We start from the raw sequence: 16,816 nt of genomic DNA on the forward strand, positions 1-16,816 counted from the left end.
CCTCCCTTCTTTAGCTCTTCTACTACCCCCAAAATGCGGCAAGGGTTTTTCTGGTTCAGAGGATCTCAATAGCCTAAAGGAAGATACTGCCAGAAGCTTAGGGTGCAGGTCCATTTTAAATTAAGAGTATTAGTTGGTTTTAGCTTAATATATAGCGAATCTCGGGTTTTTCAGGTGATCAGCCCTCCCAGGTACCTTTTCTTGTTGCTTCGGGGTTACCACGTTGGCGCTCCGGTGGACAGCCTGCTCTGCGTCATCTTTGTCTCGGCATTTCTGCTCGTAGTTCTTCTTTGCCTTGGTGGTTATGAGCCAAAAGAGGACCAAATTAGGTGAGCAGAGCGCAGCCCTGCGAAACAGCCACCCTAGCCTGTCAAGTCCAGCAAAATACAGGGCGTCCTGAACAGGGCCGTGGTCACCCCTGAAACGTGGTCACTCAGAAGACAGGTACTCGTTCTTATCTATCTTCGGAAGCTCTCTCTAGCCCTTTTCCAAATTATGTATGCAGTGGCAGCCTGATCAGAGAAATAGTAACTCCTATTTGGCAAAGTATTACATGAACTTCAAAAACTGACCAGAACAAAAGATGGCATTTCAGGTGAAAAAAAAATCAAAAGACCTACGTAACTATGAAATATGTAACCCAACATTCATAAACCCTCAGAACTTAGGTGCAATCGCCTGGTCATGGTCATTATCATTATGCTTCAATATTCGAATGTGCCTCAGCATTGCATGTGGACAGCGGCATCAATCCCACCATATCTGTTGCTTAAGAACGGCCATGCTCCTTTTTGATTTAAAGAATTCTGTTTTAGCTCATTTAAAAGTACGCTAGTAGCCCTGATTGATGTAACTCAGTTGGTTGGACATCAGCCTGCAAAGCAAAATGTTGCCGGTTCAATTCCCAATCAGGGCACATGCCTGGGTTGTGGGGTTCAGTCCCGGACGGGGCGCATATGAGAGGCAACCGATCGATGTTTCTCTCTCATGTTGATGTTTCTCTCCTTCTCTTTCTCCCTCCCTTCCCCTCTCTCTAAAAATAAATAAATAAAATCTAAAAAAAAAATTAAAGGCAGGCCAGTAGTACGGAAACAGTTCACAAACCATTGGTAGTGAACCAAATAATTTTCTGTTCCAACTATGGAAGCTAAGTTTTAACTTGTTTAAACAAAGCAAAGGTGTGAATCAGTTAGCTAAGAAGTGAAAATGGTGACCAAAAAAAAAGGCTTGGCTAAGAATGAAGACTCTCTTGCAGAGATGGTTTGTGCTCATTCAATATTTCATATGCTTCTCCAAGTTTCTCAGCATCCTTTGCAATTCAGTTGGGGTTAACTTTTCAGCAAACAACCTTACAATTCTCTCTCTATCCGCACATACATAGAAATAAAAGTCTGTAATTTTTCATTATTACAAGTACATAAGATATTCATGTAATAATTCTTTTCTTTTACAACAGTATGTTATAGACATGCCTCTGTATCAAGCATGGGCTCTACCGCTAAACATTTTTAATAGTTGTAAACACACACACACACACACACACACACACACACCATAATTTTCTTATCAACTTTATGGTCGACACTTATCTTATTTTCCATTTTTGATGACATAAAAACATCCTGATCTTATTTTGAGTAGTGTGAATTTATCCATACAGATCAAATTCCTAGAAGTATAATTGTTTGGTAAAACAGTGTATACATATCAGACCTCCCTCCAAAATAGCTGCACAAATTTATACTCCTACCAAAAGTATACAAGAGTACCACTTGCCTCACATTCTCACCAATACCAAGTTTAGACAATATTTTTTAATCTTTTCTAATGCTAGTGGTGAAAATGTTAGCATATTTTTGTTTTATTTGTATTTATTTCATTACTACTAAGGTTGTATGTCTTTTTTACAGCATGTCTTTTACCTACTTTTCTATTGGAGCATTCTTTATTTTAGTTGGTTTTTAAGAGCTCAATCTAGATTAGGAATACTAACTGGTTATATAAGTTACCAGTATTTTCCTATTACACATGGTCTTCAAACCATGTGTAAGATGACATATTTTTTCCTTTGTTCTAGAGAAGTCTTAGATGTTAATGTTGTCAGTGATCAATCTTTCTTTATCTGCATTTTTAAAAAAGATTTTATTTATTTATTTTTAGAGAGAGGGGAAAGGAAGGAGAAAGAGAAGGAGAGAAACATCAGTGTGTGGTTGCCTCTCGCACACCCCCTGTTGGGGACCTGGCCCCGGCTTGTGCCCTGACTGGGAATCAAACCAGAAACCCTTTGGTTTGCAGGTTGGCACTCAATCCACTGAGCTACACCAGCTGGGGCTATCTGAATTATTTTTTAATATGAAATATTAAGCATTTTTTCTCTGTTGCTACATAGGGCTCATAATCAAATTTTTTAAAGTTACAAAATTTTTTTAATCTTTCCATTTTTTGGTCACTAAATCATCTAGAGTTTTCATTATAAGTAGTGAATAAGTTCATGCCTTCGTTGATTTCTTAAAGATATAGTCTTACATTCTTAGCATAAGATTAATGAGGTATGATCATATTTATGAAAATATCACAAAATACTTTTTTTAAAGGTTTATGTAAGGTTCTAGGAAAGGCAGACCTTGGTCTCAGAAGAGCAACCTAGAGGTGAGTACCCTGGGTTTTCCTTTTGCCTTATATATCACAGACTGAATGCCAAAGAAGGAAGGAACCAAGCAATGCCAATGGACATTGACCCAAAAATAAAGTCCCAACAAAACCTTGCTCTCTCTAGCAAAAAGACCAGAAAAGAAGCAGCCTAGCAGAACAGAAACCTTTAGGAAGAACTCATTCTACTGCAGCCAAACACCACATAAAAAGCTGTGGCCCTACCCCCACACAACCAACAAAGGCCAAATGGGGAGTCTAGACCTCCACCTTCATCAATCTATAAGGAAGTGCCCAACTCCCATGACAAGTGATGTGAGAGGGGGCCAAATAGGGAACTGGGACTTTCATTCCCACTAGAAGTTATCAAAACCCCACACACAATGCCAGTGGAAACTAGGTAGGGAAGGGGGACTTCTACCCCCACCTGGCAATAATGAGGTACATCTCTCCCTGCTAGGGTAGTATCAGAGGAGGTCGAGTGGAGACATTAACCACCTCCCAGTAGTAACAAGACCACAACTATCCTGTGGTGTCAGCAAAGAGTAAGGGGGTAACCTGGAGTTTTACTCCCACGTAGCAACAATGAGGCGGTGCTTCACCTCCCCCTGATGGAGCGGTGTCAGAGGAAGCCAGCTAAAACAGAAGGTTTAAATAAGACCTACAGTCCTCTAACAATACCTGCATTTCCAAAGTCAACTGAATATCATTCATCATTCCAAGAGCCAGGAAGATCTCAATGTGGATGATAAAGACCATTAATAGATGCCGAAATCAAGACAACAGAGATGTTAGAATTATCTGACAGATTTTAAAGCAGCCATCATAAAAAAAAAATTCAGGGAGCAATTACAAACACACTTGCAAAAAAAAAAATACTGTCTTGCAAAGAAATAGAGAGCAAAGAAGAAGCTACATAGAACTAAATGGAAATTTTGTAACTGAAAAATACAATAACCGAAATTTCTTTAGAGTTTATTTATTTATTTTTAGAGATAGTGGAAAGGAAGGGAAAAGAAAGGGAGAAAAACATCAATTGTTTGCCCCTCACATGCCCCCAACTGGGACCCTTCCTGCAACCTAGGCATGTGCCCCAGCTGGGAGCCAAACACAGCAGCCTTTCAGTTCTCAGGTTGGCGTTCAATCTGTTGAGCCACACCAGCCAGGACTAATAAATGAAATTTTAAAACTCAATGGATGGTCTTAAGAAGAGAATGGAAGAGACAGAAGAAAGAATTGGTGAATTAGAAAATAGAACAATATAAATTACCTAATCTGAACAAGGAAGAGAAAATAGGTAGATAAAAATGAACCGAGACACAGGAACCTCTGGCACTGTTTAAAAAAGGATCTAACACTCACATCCTTAGAGTCCTAGGAGAGAAGGAGGGTAGCTGAAAAAGTTCTCAAAGAAATAATTTGCAAAATTTCTTTCCAAACTCAAGAAGCTGATTCAAACCCCAGACAAGATAAACCCAAACAGATCCATAACAAAACACATAGGTGAACTTGTGAAAACTAAAAACAAAAGGAAAAATCAGTCTGAATGACATTGCATTTTAAAAAAATTTTATGGTGTCAGTTTTATTCAGTTTTTCAGGAGGTCATGAGGAAGTGGCACAATGTATTTCAAGTACTGAAAGGAAGGAACTGGCAACACACAATCCTATAGCCAGTGAAAATATCCTTTAAGAATGAAAGCGAAATAAAGACATTTTCATATGAAGAAAAACTAACTTTATTTGTCTCTAGAAGACCTATCTTGAAGGATAGCTAAAGAAAGTTAGCTAAACAAAAGAAAATTATAAAAGAAGAAAACAGAACATCAGAAAGGAAAAAAAGAATATACTAAGCAAAAAAATGAGTAAGTACAATAGTCTTTTTTTCTCTTCTTGAGTTTTCCAAATTATTTTTGACAGCTGAAGCAAAATTATAACACTTATATAGCTCTAAATGTAGGGCAAGGAAATAGTTAAAATATATATAAATAAATCTCAATAAGACTTTCTCTTTAATTGAAAGAAAACTTGCCCCAGGTTGTTCAAAACATAAAAGGTCTGGGAACAATCCCATATCAGTCAACACTATTTCTGCGTTCGTTAAACTGACATCATTTCCTATTTATCAACTGCTTTTGAAGTGATTTGCATCAAAGGAAAAAATGGCACAGGACAGACTGCATATTGCCATTAACATTGGTGACGTTTTCTTTTCTGACCAGGTTACCAAATATCACATCATAGTCATAGAAAGTCATGATACTTCTGTGCAAAGATGGGGTCACAGATGTCATAATAACAGAATTCATTGTATCCAAAGTTAACAGATTCATGAAAAGCTAGAGTGAGGTCCCTAGCAAACTCTCTTAGCTCTGTCTTGCTAAGATTTTTTAAAACAAATTACATAAAGTAAAAAAGGCTCTTACAATTAGCAGATATCTTAAAACAGAACGGAGTTACTCAATAAAATGAGTTAAGAAATCAAGATTCAGAACAGCCACAAGGAGAAAGCTCAAATTCAACAAGATAAACGGTATCATACGGTATATATACTTTTGTGTCTAGGTCTGAAATATTTAAATTAACTTGCTATACTTTCCCAGGTTACCAGAAAGATAATTGTGTTCCCACTATCTAGTTTCATCCTCAATATCTCCAAGGCCTTAAAAAGAAGGAAAGCCAAATCACTAAAAAACCCATTGCACTAATAAATAACATTATTGAAATGTCATTTGAGTAGGAATATGTTCACATGCAACACAGGATTTCAGAAAAGGGCAATAAAGTGAAACTCACATCCATGGTTTTCTTGAATTGTAAGCTCTTTTGTTTATGGACAGCATCCATTATAATCTCTGTCTGTGAAGAGAACACAAGCACTATTAATAATAAAAAGAGAAATGATTGTTAATACCATCTTCTCTTGAGGGCAAAGTGTCCAAGACGGATTATCTCACTGAGTCCTCACACAACCCAAAAGGCAGATGTACTATTGATTATTCCCATTTCACAAATGAGGAAACATAGCAAAGGGGCTGAACAATTTGCCAAGGTTCCATGGCTGGTTTATGGTGGGGTCCATCTTTGAACTTGGGCAGACCAAATCCAATGGAAATTTGATTGTTTTATTACTGATAACACGAAGTAGTGCAAAAACACAATCATCCTTGCTCTAGGGTGGGGAGAAGTAAGAGGGAGGAAGAAGAGATTTATAGATGACCCCACTGACCCTCCCCTCACCATGTAAATAGCTGTTTAGTGATCAGCGGTCTGTTTGTCTGTCTACCCCACTCAGACTGTATTCTGAAGACTGGAAGTGTCACTCTCTATAACCAAGGAGTTTCCTTGCTTCGGAGACGCCTTTCTTCACAGGCCGAACCAAACTGTCACAATCATTCCAATCTTAGCTGACATGGCAAAACCATGTGGGGACCAGAGGAGGGAGTAGCTGACCATGTGCTGTCTCTGTCAGGCTCGGGGCATTCTGGGCAGGGAAAGGAACCTCAGTGCCCTGAAACACCAGGACTCCTGAGAATAGCTCCAAGGGCCCTACCCTACGCACCAACCGCCAGGAGTGAGAGCCTCGTGTCTCACCACCCTCACCTATGTTGCCTTTCACTCTGTTGGTTTTTGCTTCAAAGTCACTTCTTCCAGGAGGCCTCCCTAGCCCCATAGATTAGGTCAGGCTTCCCCGCTGTGTGTCCAGGTGGCAATGTGATCTCCCCCACCATTTAAGGCTCATCACACTTTAACATGATTCCTGTTGCATTAGTCCCTCTGGCCATACTCTTCACTCAGTGAGGGAAAGAGGGCCTCGTCCATACTGTTCACCATCCTCAGAGAGCATTCATTGTGTGAGTGAGGACACCAAAAACTTCTGTCCAGCCATTCTACCTGTCTTTCCCTGCCCCAGTTTTAAAAAAGAAACCAACTGATGGCTTTTCTTGATAAGTGGAAATGTCTTCATTTCCAAGAAGTGAAAGACCAAAGTGTGTAAGGTTTGACCAATGGAAATGAGAAGTTAGCAACTGACACATTTTCCCCTGAAGTCAGAATTTTTTTAAAAAGTATCTAAACCCTGATGTGGTACAACCCAGAGTTCACTGTGATCCATGTAGTTACAGACATATTTATAAACTTTGGACTCCTCCCAGAAAGCTGGGAGGGCATTTTCCTGCCAAAGAGAGGACACTACTAGGCTTCACAGGGAACTTGGACGACAGCAGTGGGTGGGGCACAGGCTGCTCTATTGCCTAAGAGAACTCAGAACACGGTCCTCCAGCTACAAAGGGCTGTTCTTTGTAACTAGTGAGGAGGGGAAGTTTCAGAAGCCTTGCAAAATTAACAAAACTCTCTTTGAAATGACTAGGGGTCACCCAGGGCACTTGAAGATGGGAGGAAATGCCCCTCCTCTCCTCTTGGTGGACATCATGTGTGCACAGACCTTGCTTGGCGAGAGCATTCTGCTTCTCAAAATTTGTAATTACTCTGAAGAGGTGGGCAGGGCAATGTCCGCCCCAAGAGCCTGGCCATCCTGTAGGTGGGTGTAATATACGCATTACTTCTGCTCTGAAAACTACTTCGGGCCAGATGGAGCCCTCAGATCCGGGACAAGAAGCTGGAATTTGCATGAAAGTGCTTGATATGGTGTTCCTCAAATGTCCAGCCTTCCTTCCTAGGAAGGGGCACAGCTGTTAGAGCTTCTCATGAAATGACAATAGGCTGTTAAGATGCCACACCCACTCTAAACGCCAAGTAGTCGCCAAGGAAGCTGGGAGAGGCTTCCTGAGAACCACAGGCAAAGTTGCTGAGATTGAGGTTTGGGTAGCATCAGCCTTAACAGCTGGCTGTCTATGGGATACACCGCAGAAAATGACCTCAGGTGGGTCAGGATAAAGAAGGGTTTCCGAAAAGTCCATGCAGAGCTGTCCGTGGAGACCTGAATGGACATTTTTGGATGCCAGACAGGGGAGAGCCTGTCCCCATGGGAAGCTAGGTTCCAGCCTTGGAGACCAGATATTAAAAAAAGAGAAAGAAAAAAAGAAAGAGATTCTGGGAGGGCCCTACTTGGCTGCCAGGGCAACCTGAATATGCAAGTCTTTTAGGAACAAAATACAAGGGAGTCAGAATAGTGGCTGGTCTAGTCTAAGTAACACTTGATCTTTATAACTTCTAAAATGTTTGCCAGCTTTATTAACTTGCTCGCCCCCATCTCCTCTCATGTAGTTGGCCAGAGTAAATCTCATCAATGAAAAAGAGCATATACATGTCTGCTTTGAAGAGAAAAAGAACTTGGATTTCCCAGCGCCTCAGCTTCCCTGTTTGTAGAATACGGAGGTTGGGCTACACCACAGTCTCCAACGAGAGTGTGAGTCTCCTACACTTCCTACCCTCCCCTTACCACCTGGCCCCAGAAGGGGAGTATGGTCTGGGAGCCTGCCAGCTTGGCTATGCTAGACTCTACTGAAGAAAGAGTGGTTCCCCTTCCCACTCAGAGTTTAAATAGTGGTAACAGATATAAAGAGAGGAGGGAAGCAGGTTGGACCCCTGAACCTGTCAAAAATTAGAAAAGAACTGGCGTGGGGTATAAATGGGCACACAACCACAAGTCTCCACAGTGTTCTCCAATGAATAGTCTCCGAGGTTGAAAGAAGAGCTTGGGCGCATAAAGGTGTGAGCGAAGCCAAGGTGTTTACTGCACAAGCAAGCCCAGAGCATGCTGCCATGAGAGAGGCAACATCTTAACACAGAAGCAAACCCAACCTTTTTCCGCTGTAGTTTTTGCCTTTCCCTAAATTCTTCTATCTTCCTGGCCTCATCTCTTAGGGTCTGTGCAAGCTGAATGTGACATTGGGCTACATTTTCTACTTCTGCAAAAGAATGAAAAAAAAAAACAACCAATAAATAAGATTCACATGTGAAAACTCGGGTGTTTAGTATCTTCTTCACAGTTAGTTGTCTCATTTGAATTTTAATATAAATATATTTTTGTTAAGAAAATGAAACTACTTGTTAGAAAAAAAGACAACAAGTAAAATAACACCAAATATATATGCTTAGGAGACCCAGCCTATGCTGAAGTCCCCTTGGGTCATATCACGATTGGCCTTGCGGTGAGTATAAGAAAATGAAAAGATACTGTCCATATCTTGAGAAATAATAGCCATCGATGAGTTAAAGAGAGAAGAGTACACCTTCTATGGAAAAATTAAGGTGAATATTTATTTAGCTAATCCTTACAAAGGTCTAGAACCACTCAATTGCCTACAAAAACACTTCCAGCACATGTACATACTATGCGTTGGTAAAATCCATAGTGTGGAAGCACCAAGTATTCTGAAGAGCAAAAAGCCTTAAAGGGAGTTTCTGAGTGACAGCGCTTGGGAATGTCAGAACTGGACAGGACCCTTTGAAGGCCCATGGTGCCAGGGCCTCACCCGGGACGTCAAGTGTGAGGACCATGGCTGTGAGGGAGCCAAACGCACATCCTGATAGGCAGGTGTGGGGGGCTCTCCAGCTCACTTCAACTCTTCAGAGCTGTTTCTCGCCTTAGGAGTTGCTTTCATTTTTTTTGTCACCCAACATGAGACTACTGTTCAAATGAAAACCCACCTTTGATGAGAGACACAGAGCTTGCCAAGGGCAGCAAATACATTTTTAAAGAATCACAAATCACTTACTCTGCTTGAAGACTTCCAGGGCCCGCTTCAGGGTGCTGAAAAATAAGGACATATATAATTTCAAGTTCTGGAGATTAGCTGTACAATCTTATTATAATGCCATTGCATTCTTCTCTTGGCCCATAACTTAGAGCCTATAGATTCATCTCTGCTCCAGAGTTTGAGAAGACAGCAAAAGATCCAGGGTTCTTCAGTCCAGTTTGTTCTTCCTTATACTCTCAATCCCAGGCACAAACATCACAAATTCTTCTCTGTCCAGCTGGGTAGAGCAAGATGCCAACATTTTCTATACTTAATTTCCCCCATAGATAATATAGGAGTTATGGTCTCTCTTTCATAAGAATATGAGTCTTTCTTTAAAGTGTAATAATTGGAAATATGGCTATAAGCCAAAAAAGGAAGGGTTCAAACTCAGGCTCCCGTTCACCTCTTCTTCCACCCATTCATCAATCATCACATCCTTATTAAGCATAAACTATGGGTCAGGCATTGTGTTAGATGTTGGTGATTCACTGGTTCAAGACAGACCTCAGAGTCTCATGGAGGAGATGGATATGAAACACACTGTGTTCATGTCTTACTGCTGAATAACAAACTACAACAAATTTAGCTTAATACAAACCCATTTACCTTACAGTGTCTGTGGAGGTGACCATGACTCATACCTTCTTTCAGATTCCCCCTTCCTCTCTCTGTTAGCCCAGGGCTCTTCCTCCCTACACACTCTCTCAGCCATGGTTTAAGTTCTTCCCCATCCTGCCTTAATGAAACCTCCTCCTGAGGTGACTTGGCCCCAGAAATTTCTTGCTCACTGCTGCCTTCATGGAAGCAGATCTCCCTGGGCTCACTCCAGCCGCTGAAGTAGAAAAGGTACTTTGTGAGTTCGTGGTCCCCTAGCCATCCAGCATAGGACCATGGATCATTTTCTATATGTGTATATGTATGTGGCAAGTTTTACTATTTTGCAAAGTAAAAACCCTTGTATTTTCCAGCTGGCCCCTTCTTTTAGCTACCTCACTTTTCCCACTCTATTTATCCCATAACAAAGAGTTCTTATTTCTCCTTCCTTTTCTCGCATAAACATTTCCAATTACTACAAACACATCCAGCAGAAAAACATTACTGCTCATTCTCCATACATTTTACCCATCCTGTGATACAATTTTTCAAGGAACACAGTGAACTGGGGAAGTCATCCTCTCTAAACAAATGCACCAACAGTCCAGAAGGATGAAGGACTGTCACTGATGAGCAGACTTACTACTGGAATTAGTGAGAAACAAAGATGGGTATGGCAGCAGATGCAACTGCAAGTCTTGCCTTACCAAGAGTCATGGAGGTGAAATCTGCCCTCACACCCTTTTAGCTCCCCCTCCCAAACAGCCTGTCCGCATTCCCCCTCCCAAATTGAAAGCCCAAGGTACTCCCACATTTTGTATTTTAATCCTTGTGTTAAGAAAGGTTGTTTTACAGGGCGAGTGCTGAGCAAGCCTCCAGCAGACGGGCAGCAGCACTGTCCCCTCTCCAACCCCTCCTCCACATACAGCCACAAACCAGTGAAGTGGATTGCCCTGCCCTGGTGATACCTAAGGCTCTGCATAATTCAACTTAACAGGTGCGCTAAGACTGGGAGTCAAAGCAGCTCTGCCCAATACACAGAAGCAAATACAGGGAGGCTGCTGAATTGAGGAGACAAAGATCTATGGCCCAAATGAAAGAACAGAACAAAACTCCAGAAAAGGAACTAAGCCAAACGGAGATAGCCAACCTATCAGATGCAGAGTTCAAAACACTAGAGATTAGGAAGCTCAGGCAACTCACTGAGTATGGCAAAAGCATAAGGGAAGAAATGAAGGTTACACTAAATGAAAAAAAGAAATATCCACAGGGAACCAACAGTGAAGGGAAAGAAGCCAGGGTTCAAATGATTTTGAATATAAGGAAGAAATCAACAATCAATCAGAACAGAATGAAGAAATAAGAATTCAAAAAAAAAAAAAAAAAAGAGGAGAGAATATGAAGACTCTGGGACATCTCCAAAAGTGACAACATCCAAATCATAGGGATGCCAGAAGGAGAAGAGGAAGAGTAAGAAATTGAAAACTTATTTGAAAAAATAATGAAAGAAAACTGCCTCATACAGTGAAGGAAATGGACATACAAGTCCAGAAAGCACAGATAGTCCTAAACAAGTTGGACCTGAAGAGGACAACATCAAGACACCATCATAATTAAAATGCCAAAGGTTAAAGATAAAGAGAGAATCTTAAAAGCAGCAAGAGAAAAGCAGAGAGTTACCTACAAAGCAGTTCCCATAAGACTATCAGCTGCTTTCTCAAAAGAAACTTTGCAGGCAAGAAGAGACTGGCAAGAAGTATTCAAAGTCATGAAAAGCAAGGACCTACAACCAAGATTATGCTACCCAGCAAAGCTGTCATTTAGAATGGAAGGGCAGATAAAGTGCTTATCAGGCAAGGTAAAGTTAAAGGAGTTATTCATCACCAAGCCCTTATTATACGAAATGTTAAAGGGACTTATTTAAGAAAAAGGGGATCAAAACTATGAACATGAAAATAATAACAAACCCACAACTATCAATAACTGAATCTAAAAAACAAAAACAAACTAAGCAAACAACCGAAACAGTAACAGAATCATAGATAAAGAGATCATTGGGAGTGTTTCAGCAGGGCGGGGGAGGGGGAGAGTGGGGGGAAAGGTACATGGATTAAGAAGCATAATTGGTAGGTACAAAATAGACAGGAGGATGTTAAGAATAGTATAGGAAATGGAGAAGCCAAAGGACTTATATGCATGATCATAGACAAAAACTAAGGGGGGCGGGATTTCTGGAGGGAGGGGGCGCCAAATGGAAGAGGGCAAAAGGGGCAATATTGGGACAACTGTAATAGCATAATCAATAAAATACACTAAAAAAAAAAAAGAAATCTATCCTTACAGATAGTCTGTTCAGGGTCTAAAATTCTCCCATTCTAAGTGACTGATTGAAGGGCCACTAAAAGAGCAGCCCCGATGTCCCTTTACTTTGTCGTTAACTTTATTGTCTCAGGTCATCACTTGCTATTTCCTGTGTTCGGGACATGATGACCATCAGGGGATGGAACCCTAACTTTGGGAGCAGTGGCCTGGCAACGTCATCTCCTCATCTCCCTGGTGTTCTTCATTACTGTGCACAATGGAAATAGTCTACCACCCTTTCAATAAGCACTTTGACCTTAAACCCTAAAAAGGCCCATCAGAGGCCAGAGACCCTCAGGGTGGCCGATGAGGCCACAAACCCTACCTAGCCCATGGAAAAGCAAAGTCACTCACTCTCATGTAGGGCACCTTCCTAAAGATCATCCTGGAAGTGAGAAAAACATAAATCACCTACGTGGCCTTTCGCTTCAACCTCGGCAACACATTCCCCAGGTCTCACATCCTGTTGTGTGTATACTCTTAGAAGGAAAACGGACTGGCTTTTATCACAGAACAAAAGAGGACTGTGCCAGAGTCTCTCTATGAATTTACTCAGTTACAAGTCAAATGTGTAAAAATATAAGAAATACCATTTGGATCTCTTTCTACTGAAGATCTTTTCCAGGAAGAACTATGCGAGAGAATGTGGCTATTATCCATCAAATCACCCTCATAAGTTTGGGATATTTTCCTAAACAGCTTATTTATTTTATAAATAAAGACTTTGTTTTTGGAGGGGGGTGGAGGGTGGGGTTCAGTTGACCAACTGATCTCCCTTGAAATAATCTGAACCCTGCCGGAATGACCATGCAACTTGTCTAAGTCTATGCAGTTTTGACCTGTGAACATGTAAATGTTTTACATATTCAAAAACAAAACTAAATCAAACAGGAAAAAGGAAAATATCCCTAAAATTTAAAACAAATTTAACTAATACAAAATTGGTTACATAATCACACAGAGGAAATAAATATTTTAAATGACTTTAAAACACAGTATTCTTAGCGAAATACAGCCTAAGAGCAAGAGGAACTGCAAAGAAATGTTAAACTTTATTCGCAAGTTTTATAGTTCATAGCAATATTGATATTATTTTGAAAATTTTTGATATGTATTTTCATATAAAGAAACTAATTATGCTAATATTGTTAGAACCAAGATTTTCCACTTAAGCAGAAATAAATATAAAATTAAGGAAGTTAAGTAAAACCCTGTAAAGTGAAATTAGAATTTGAAATATCAACATGAACTCATGCTTTTAAAATCTGCCCCCTGAAAGGACCTAGAAATACGGACACCTCTGTGACAATGAACTTGAAGTTCCATCTCTAAACGCGATTGATTAATCACTAAAAGGAACTAAGTATACTTTGAGAAATAACTGGTTCCAGGTTTAAATTTAAAGTCACAAAATTTTATTAAGAAAACACAGCAAATGTGGATAATTATGAAATCTAGGTGACGGGTTCCTTATGTTTGTCTTTTTACTTTTCAGTGTTTTTAAATTTTTCATTTACAACATCAAAAATAAAATATAATCAATAGGTCAAAACCAAATTCTCCTTGTACTAATGTCCTGTGCCGGAGGGTAACAAATTTTTAGGCTTACGTAACTATTAACATTTTAACTGTCTCCCAATGTTTGCATCCTTTTCATTAATCTAGTACTTTGAAGTCTGAGAGTGCATGTGTTGCATGCCTCTTAGAAGCAAGAAGAGAGAAGAGGAAGGCCACTAGCTTGTCTGCCCCATCCAGACCTCTGAGAGGACACAGACCTCTACGCAGCTGTCTACAGCACAGCCAAAGCAGTATGCATTTCAGTGTGTCATGTGACTGGTTCTGCTGAGGCCTGCAAAGTTCTGTCCAAACTACTTCTCCCAACAATGCCCTACCCTACCAACATGCTTGTTTTGGAGAGGGAATATAGAAATTTCTACATGCGTAGGACCAGCCACAAAATTTGGGAAGTCCACTGCAAAAGGAAAATGTGGGACCCCTTGTTTTATAAATTATTAAGAATTTCAAAATGATGACAGCAAAGAGCATTAGGCCAATTATGCAATCTTCCTAAGTATAGGTTACTGTGTGATTGACTGCCCATAAAGCCAGGAATGATGGAAAAATAAATCATTGTAGTACAGAAATCTCACCCTGGTGGTGAGAACTACGCAGCAGGGCAAAGACAATCCCTGGCAGCTATCACAAACTATGTACGTGTATACAGGTGTATGCATATGTGTATATAAGCTTCTCTATTAAATTTAGAGAAGCTTAAATTTAGAGAAGCTTTGTAGGTAGGTATATAATGTAATCCCATCTACGAAAAAAATATGCATAGAAAAGGACTTCAAGGAAAATTTAGAGAATATTAATAATGGGTTGTTAGTGTCATGGTTCATTTTAACTTTCTATTTTTCACAACTGGAAATAAGGAAAAAAAACAATTAAAAATTATTTTCATCCAAGACACTTCACCCCACTGGCCAGCTTTGTCTGCTGAGGTGATGGGGGCTCCTGGCAGTGTAAGCCACCCTGGAACCACAAGGAAACGTGGCACCTACTTGATCTCAGACTGTCCACATGGTTTCTTCCTAGAGAGGTTGAGCAGATCTTTGCCGTATCTCTCTTCAATTGATGCCCTAAGGGGAACAGAAGAGAGGCTTGTGAGTCCTTCTCAGGGCTGACTCTTTATTGAGACACATGGCACTCCCTCTGAAGGCAAAACTGCACCTTTGAGAGTAGCTCAGATATAATACCATTTTCTAAAACACCCTCTTTGTAAAGCTCCCTCTACATAACATGGAAGAATTGTAAAAGACCAGTAGCTTTTATCTCTAAGGTGGTCTTTTCAGCTAGTTGTCCCTGGCATAAACATCACAGCAAACCAGGCATGGCCCCCTGACCAGTGCAGGCTAGTATAGTACAGATTAAAATTTCAAAACTATGATCCAAATATATGTATATATATTTGGGGATTTTCAGTCAAGTAAGAGATATTTCCATCAAATACACTCCTGAGACCCGCTCTTCCTCCTCCCATCTTCTCTAAGGGAACCCTTTTGCTATCCTATAGAGTTCCTCATTTACAGTCAATTCAAATACACAACTAAGTGTACAAAGGAGGGGAATTTCAGAATATAAACTCTGTAGTCAGCATGTCTCACAAGATCAACTGATCATTATTTGGTGTGGCTCCAGTCTGGTAAAGCACTAAACATGCCCCATGGTTCCCCCTTTTCCCTCTCCCCATTGCCCTTTGTCACCTTCTCCATGTTGTGTCCAAGGCCCCCAGTGGATGCCTCAAACTGCAGAGAGTACCAAACTGCATGCATATATAGTGTTCTCCTATGCATACATACCTTCTCACTTAAAGGGAGCACTTTACAGCTTCTCTTTGGCGTATCTGAATTGCCACCATCACTGCTCTTGTACTCTGGGGCCATTATTACGTAAAATAAGTTACTTGAACACAAGCACTGTGATACCAAAATGGCTACTAAGCAACTAACAGGCAGGGAATGTATACAGTATGGAGACATTGGACAAAGGAAGGATTCACATCCTGGGTGGGTCAGAGCGGGATGGCAGGAGATTTCATCACTCTGCTCAGGACAGCGTGCAATTTAAAACTTATAAATTGTTTACTTATGGAATTTTCCATTTAATATTTTCAACTGTGGTTGACCATGGGTAACTGAAACTGCAGAAAGCCAAACTGCAGACAAGGGGAGACTGCTGCAGCGATATAACAACTTAGGACACTCTACAGAAAACACTTAACACTTTTACATGTAAAAAGATAAGGCTATTTTCATTTAAAAAGTATATATGTGTATATTTAAAATATGCACACATTTCATCCTTCTTGAATTATATCCATTAAGAATTCTCAAGAATCTTTTGTGGCTTCTCGGAAAAAAGCTATTAAATTGCTTTCTTCTAACATTAAGGCACCAAGACCCTGAACATACCATAGGCAGCATCTGATCCTTGTGGAAAGTCCTAAAATCTGACCAAAAAATGAGTTCCAGAAAAAACAATGCTGTGCTCTTTGGAGAAAGAAAAAATTTACAGAGGTGAAACTACAGCCTCGTCCTTGTTATATCAGCAGAACCACCATGAAATTGGGACGATGTTCCACCAGCAAATGGGAAGCAGTGGAGTCCAGCAGCCTGTAACCAATGAAGGAATCACTAGCACTTTGCAAAAATCACCCTGAAATAAGTAAGCCTTTACCTAGATCACCCTTTTACCATCTATCCAAAATTTCCCTGTTATCTGTTCATCAATTTGTCATTTATTAAACATCCATTATGTGTCAGGCAACATAGAGATGACTGAAACATGAGACCCATCTTGAGGAGCTCAATCTGGCAGAGGGAGAGAAATAAACCAATACTTTAGTTTACTACCCTGTAATGAGGGCCATAATAAAAATATACAAAATAGTAAAGGAAACAAAGTAGAGAATAATACTCCTCTAAGCACTTCACGGCTTATTCTTTCTCA

General features: G+C 40.3%; 1 protein-coding gene across 2 annotated transcripts in view; it reads right to left on the minus strand.

Moving 5' to 3' along the window:
* PSTPIP2 (proline-serine-threonine phosphatase interacting protein 2) overlaps positions 1 to 16,816 on the minus strand; it is a 64,411-nt gene that overhangs the window by 11,520 nt on the left and 36,075 nt on the right. For both annotated transcript variants that reach the window (XM_054583588.1, XM_054583587.1), the window contains exons 3-7: positions 14,869 to 14,946; positions 9,329 to 9,363; positions 8,412 to 8,518; positions 5,445 to 5,507; positions 196 to 294 (exon numbers count right to left, since the gene is read on the minus strand). In XM_054583588.1, coding sequence (XP_054439563.1) covers positions 196 to 294; positions 5,445 to 5,507; positions 8,412 to 8,518; positions 9,329 to 9,363; positions 14,869 to 14,946 — 382 coding nt within the window. The remainder of the gene's footprint in view (positions 1 to 195; positions 295 to 5,444; positions 5,508 to 8,411; positions 8,519 to 9,328; positions 9,364 to 14,868; positions 14,947 to 16,816) is intronic.

Source organism: Pteronotus mesoamericanus, unplaced genomic scaffold (genome assembly GCF_021234165.1).
Source record: "Pteronotus mesoamericanus isolate MK-2021 breed Mesoamerican mustached bat unplaced genomic scaffold, CSHL_Meso_final contig_74, whole genome shotgun sequence".
NCBI lineage: Eukaryota > Metazoa > Chordata > Mammalia > Chiroptera > Mormoopidae > Pteronotus > Pteronotus mesoamericanus.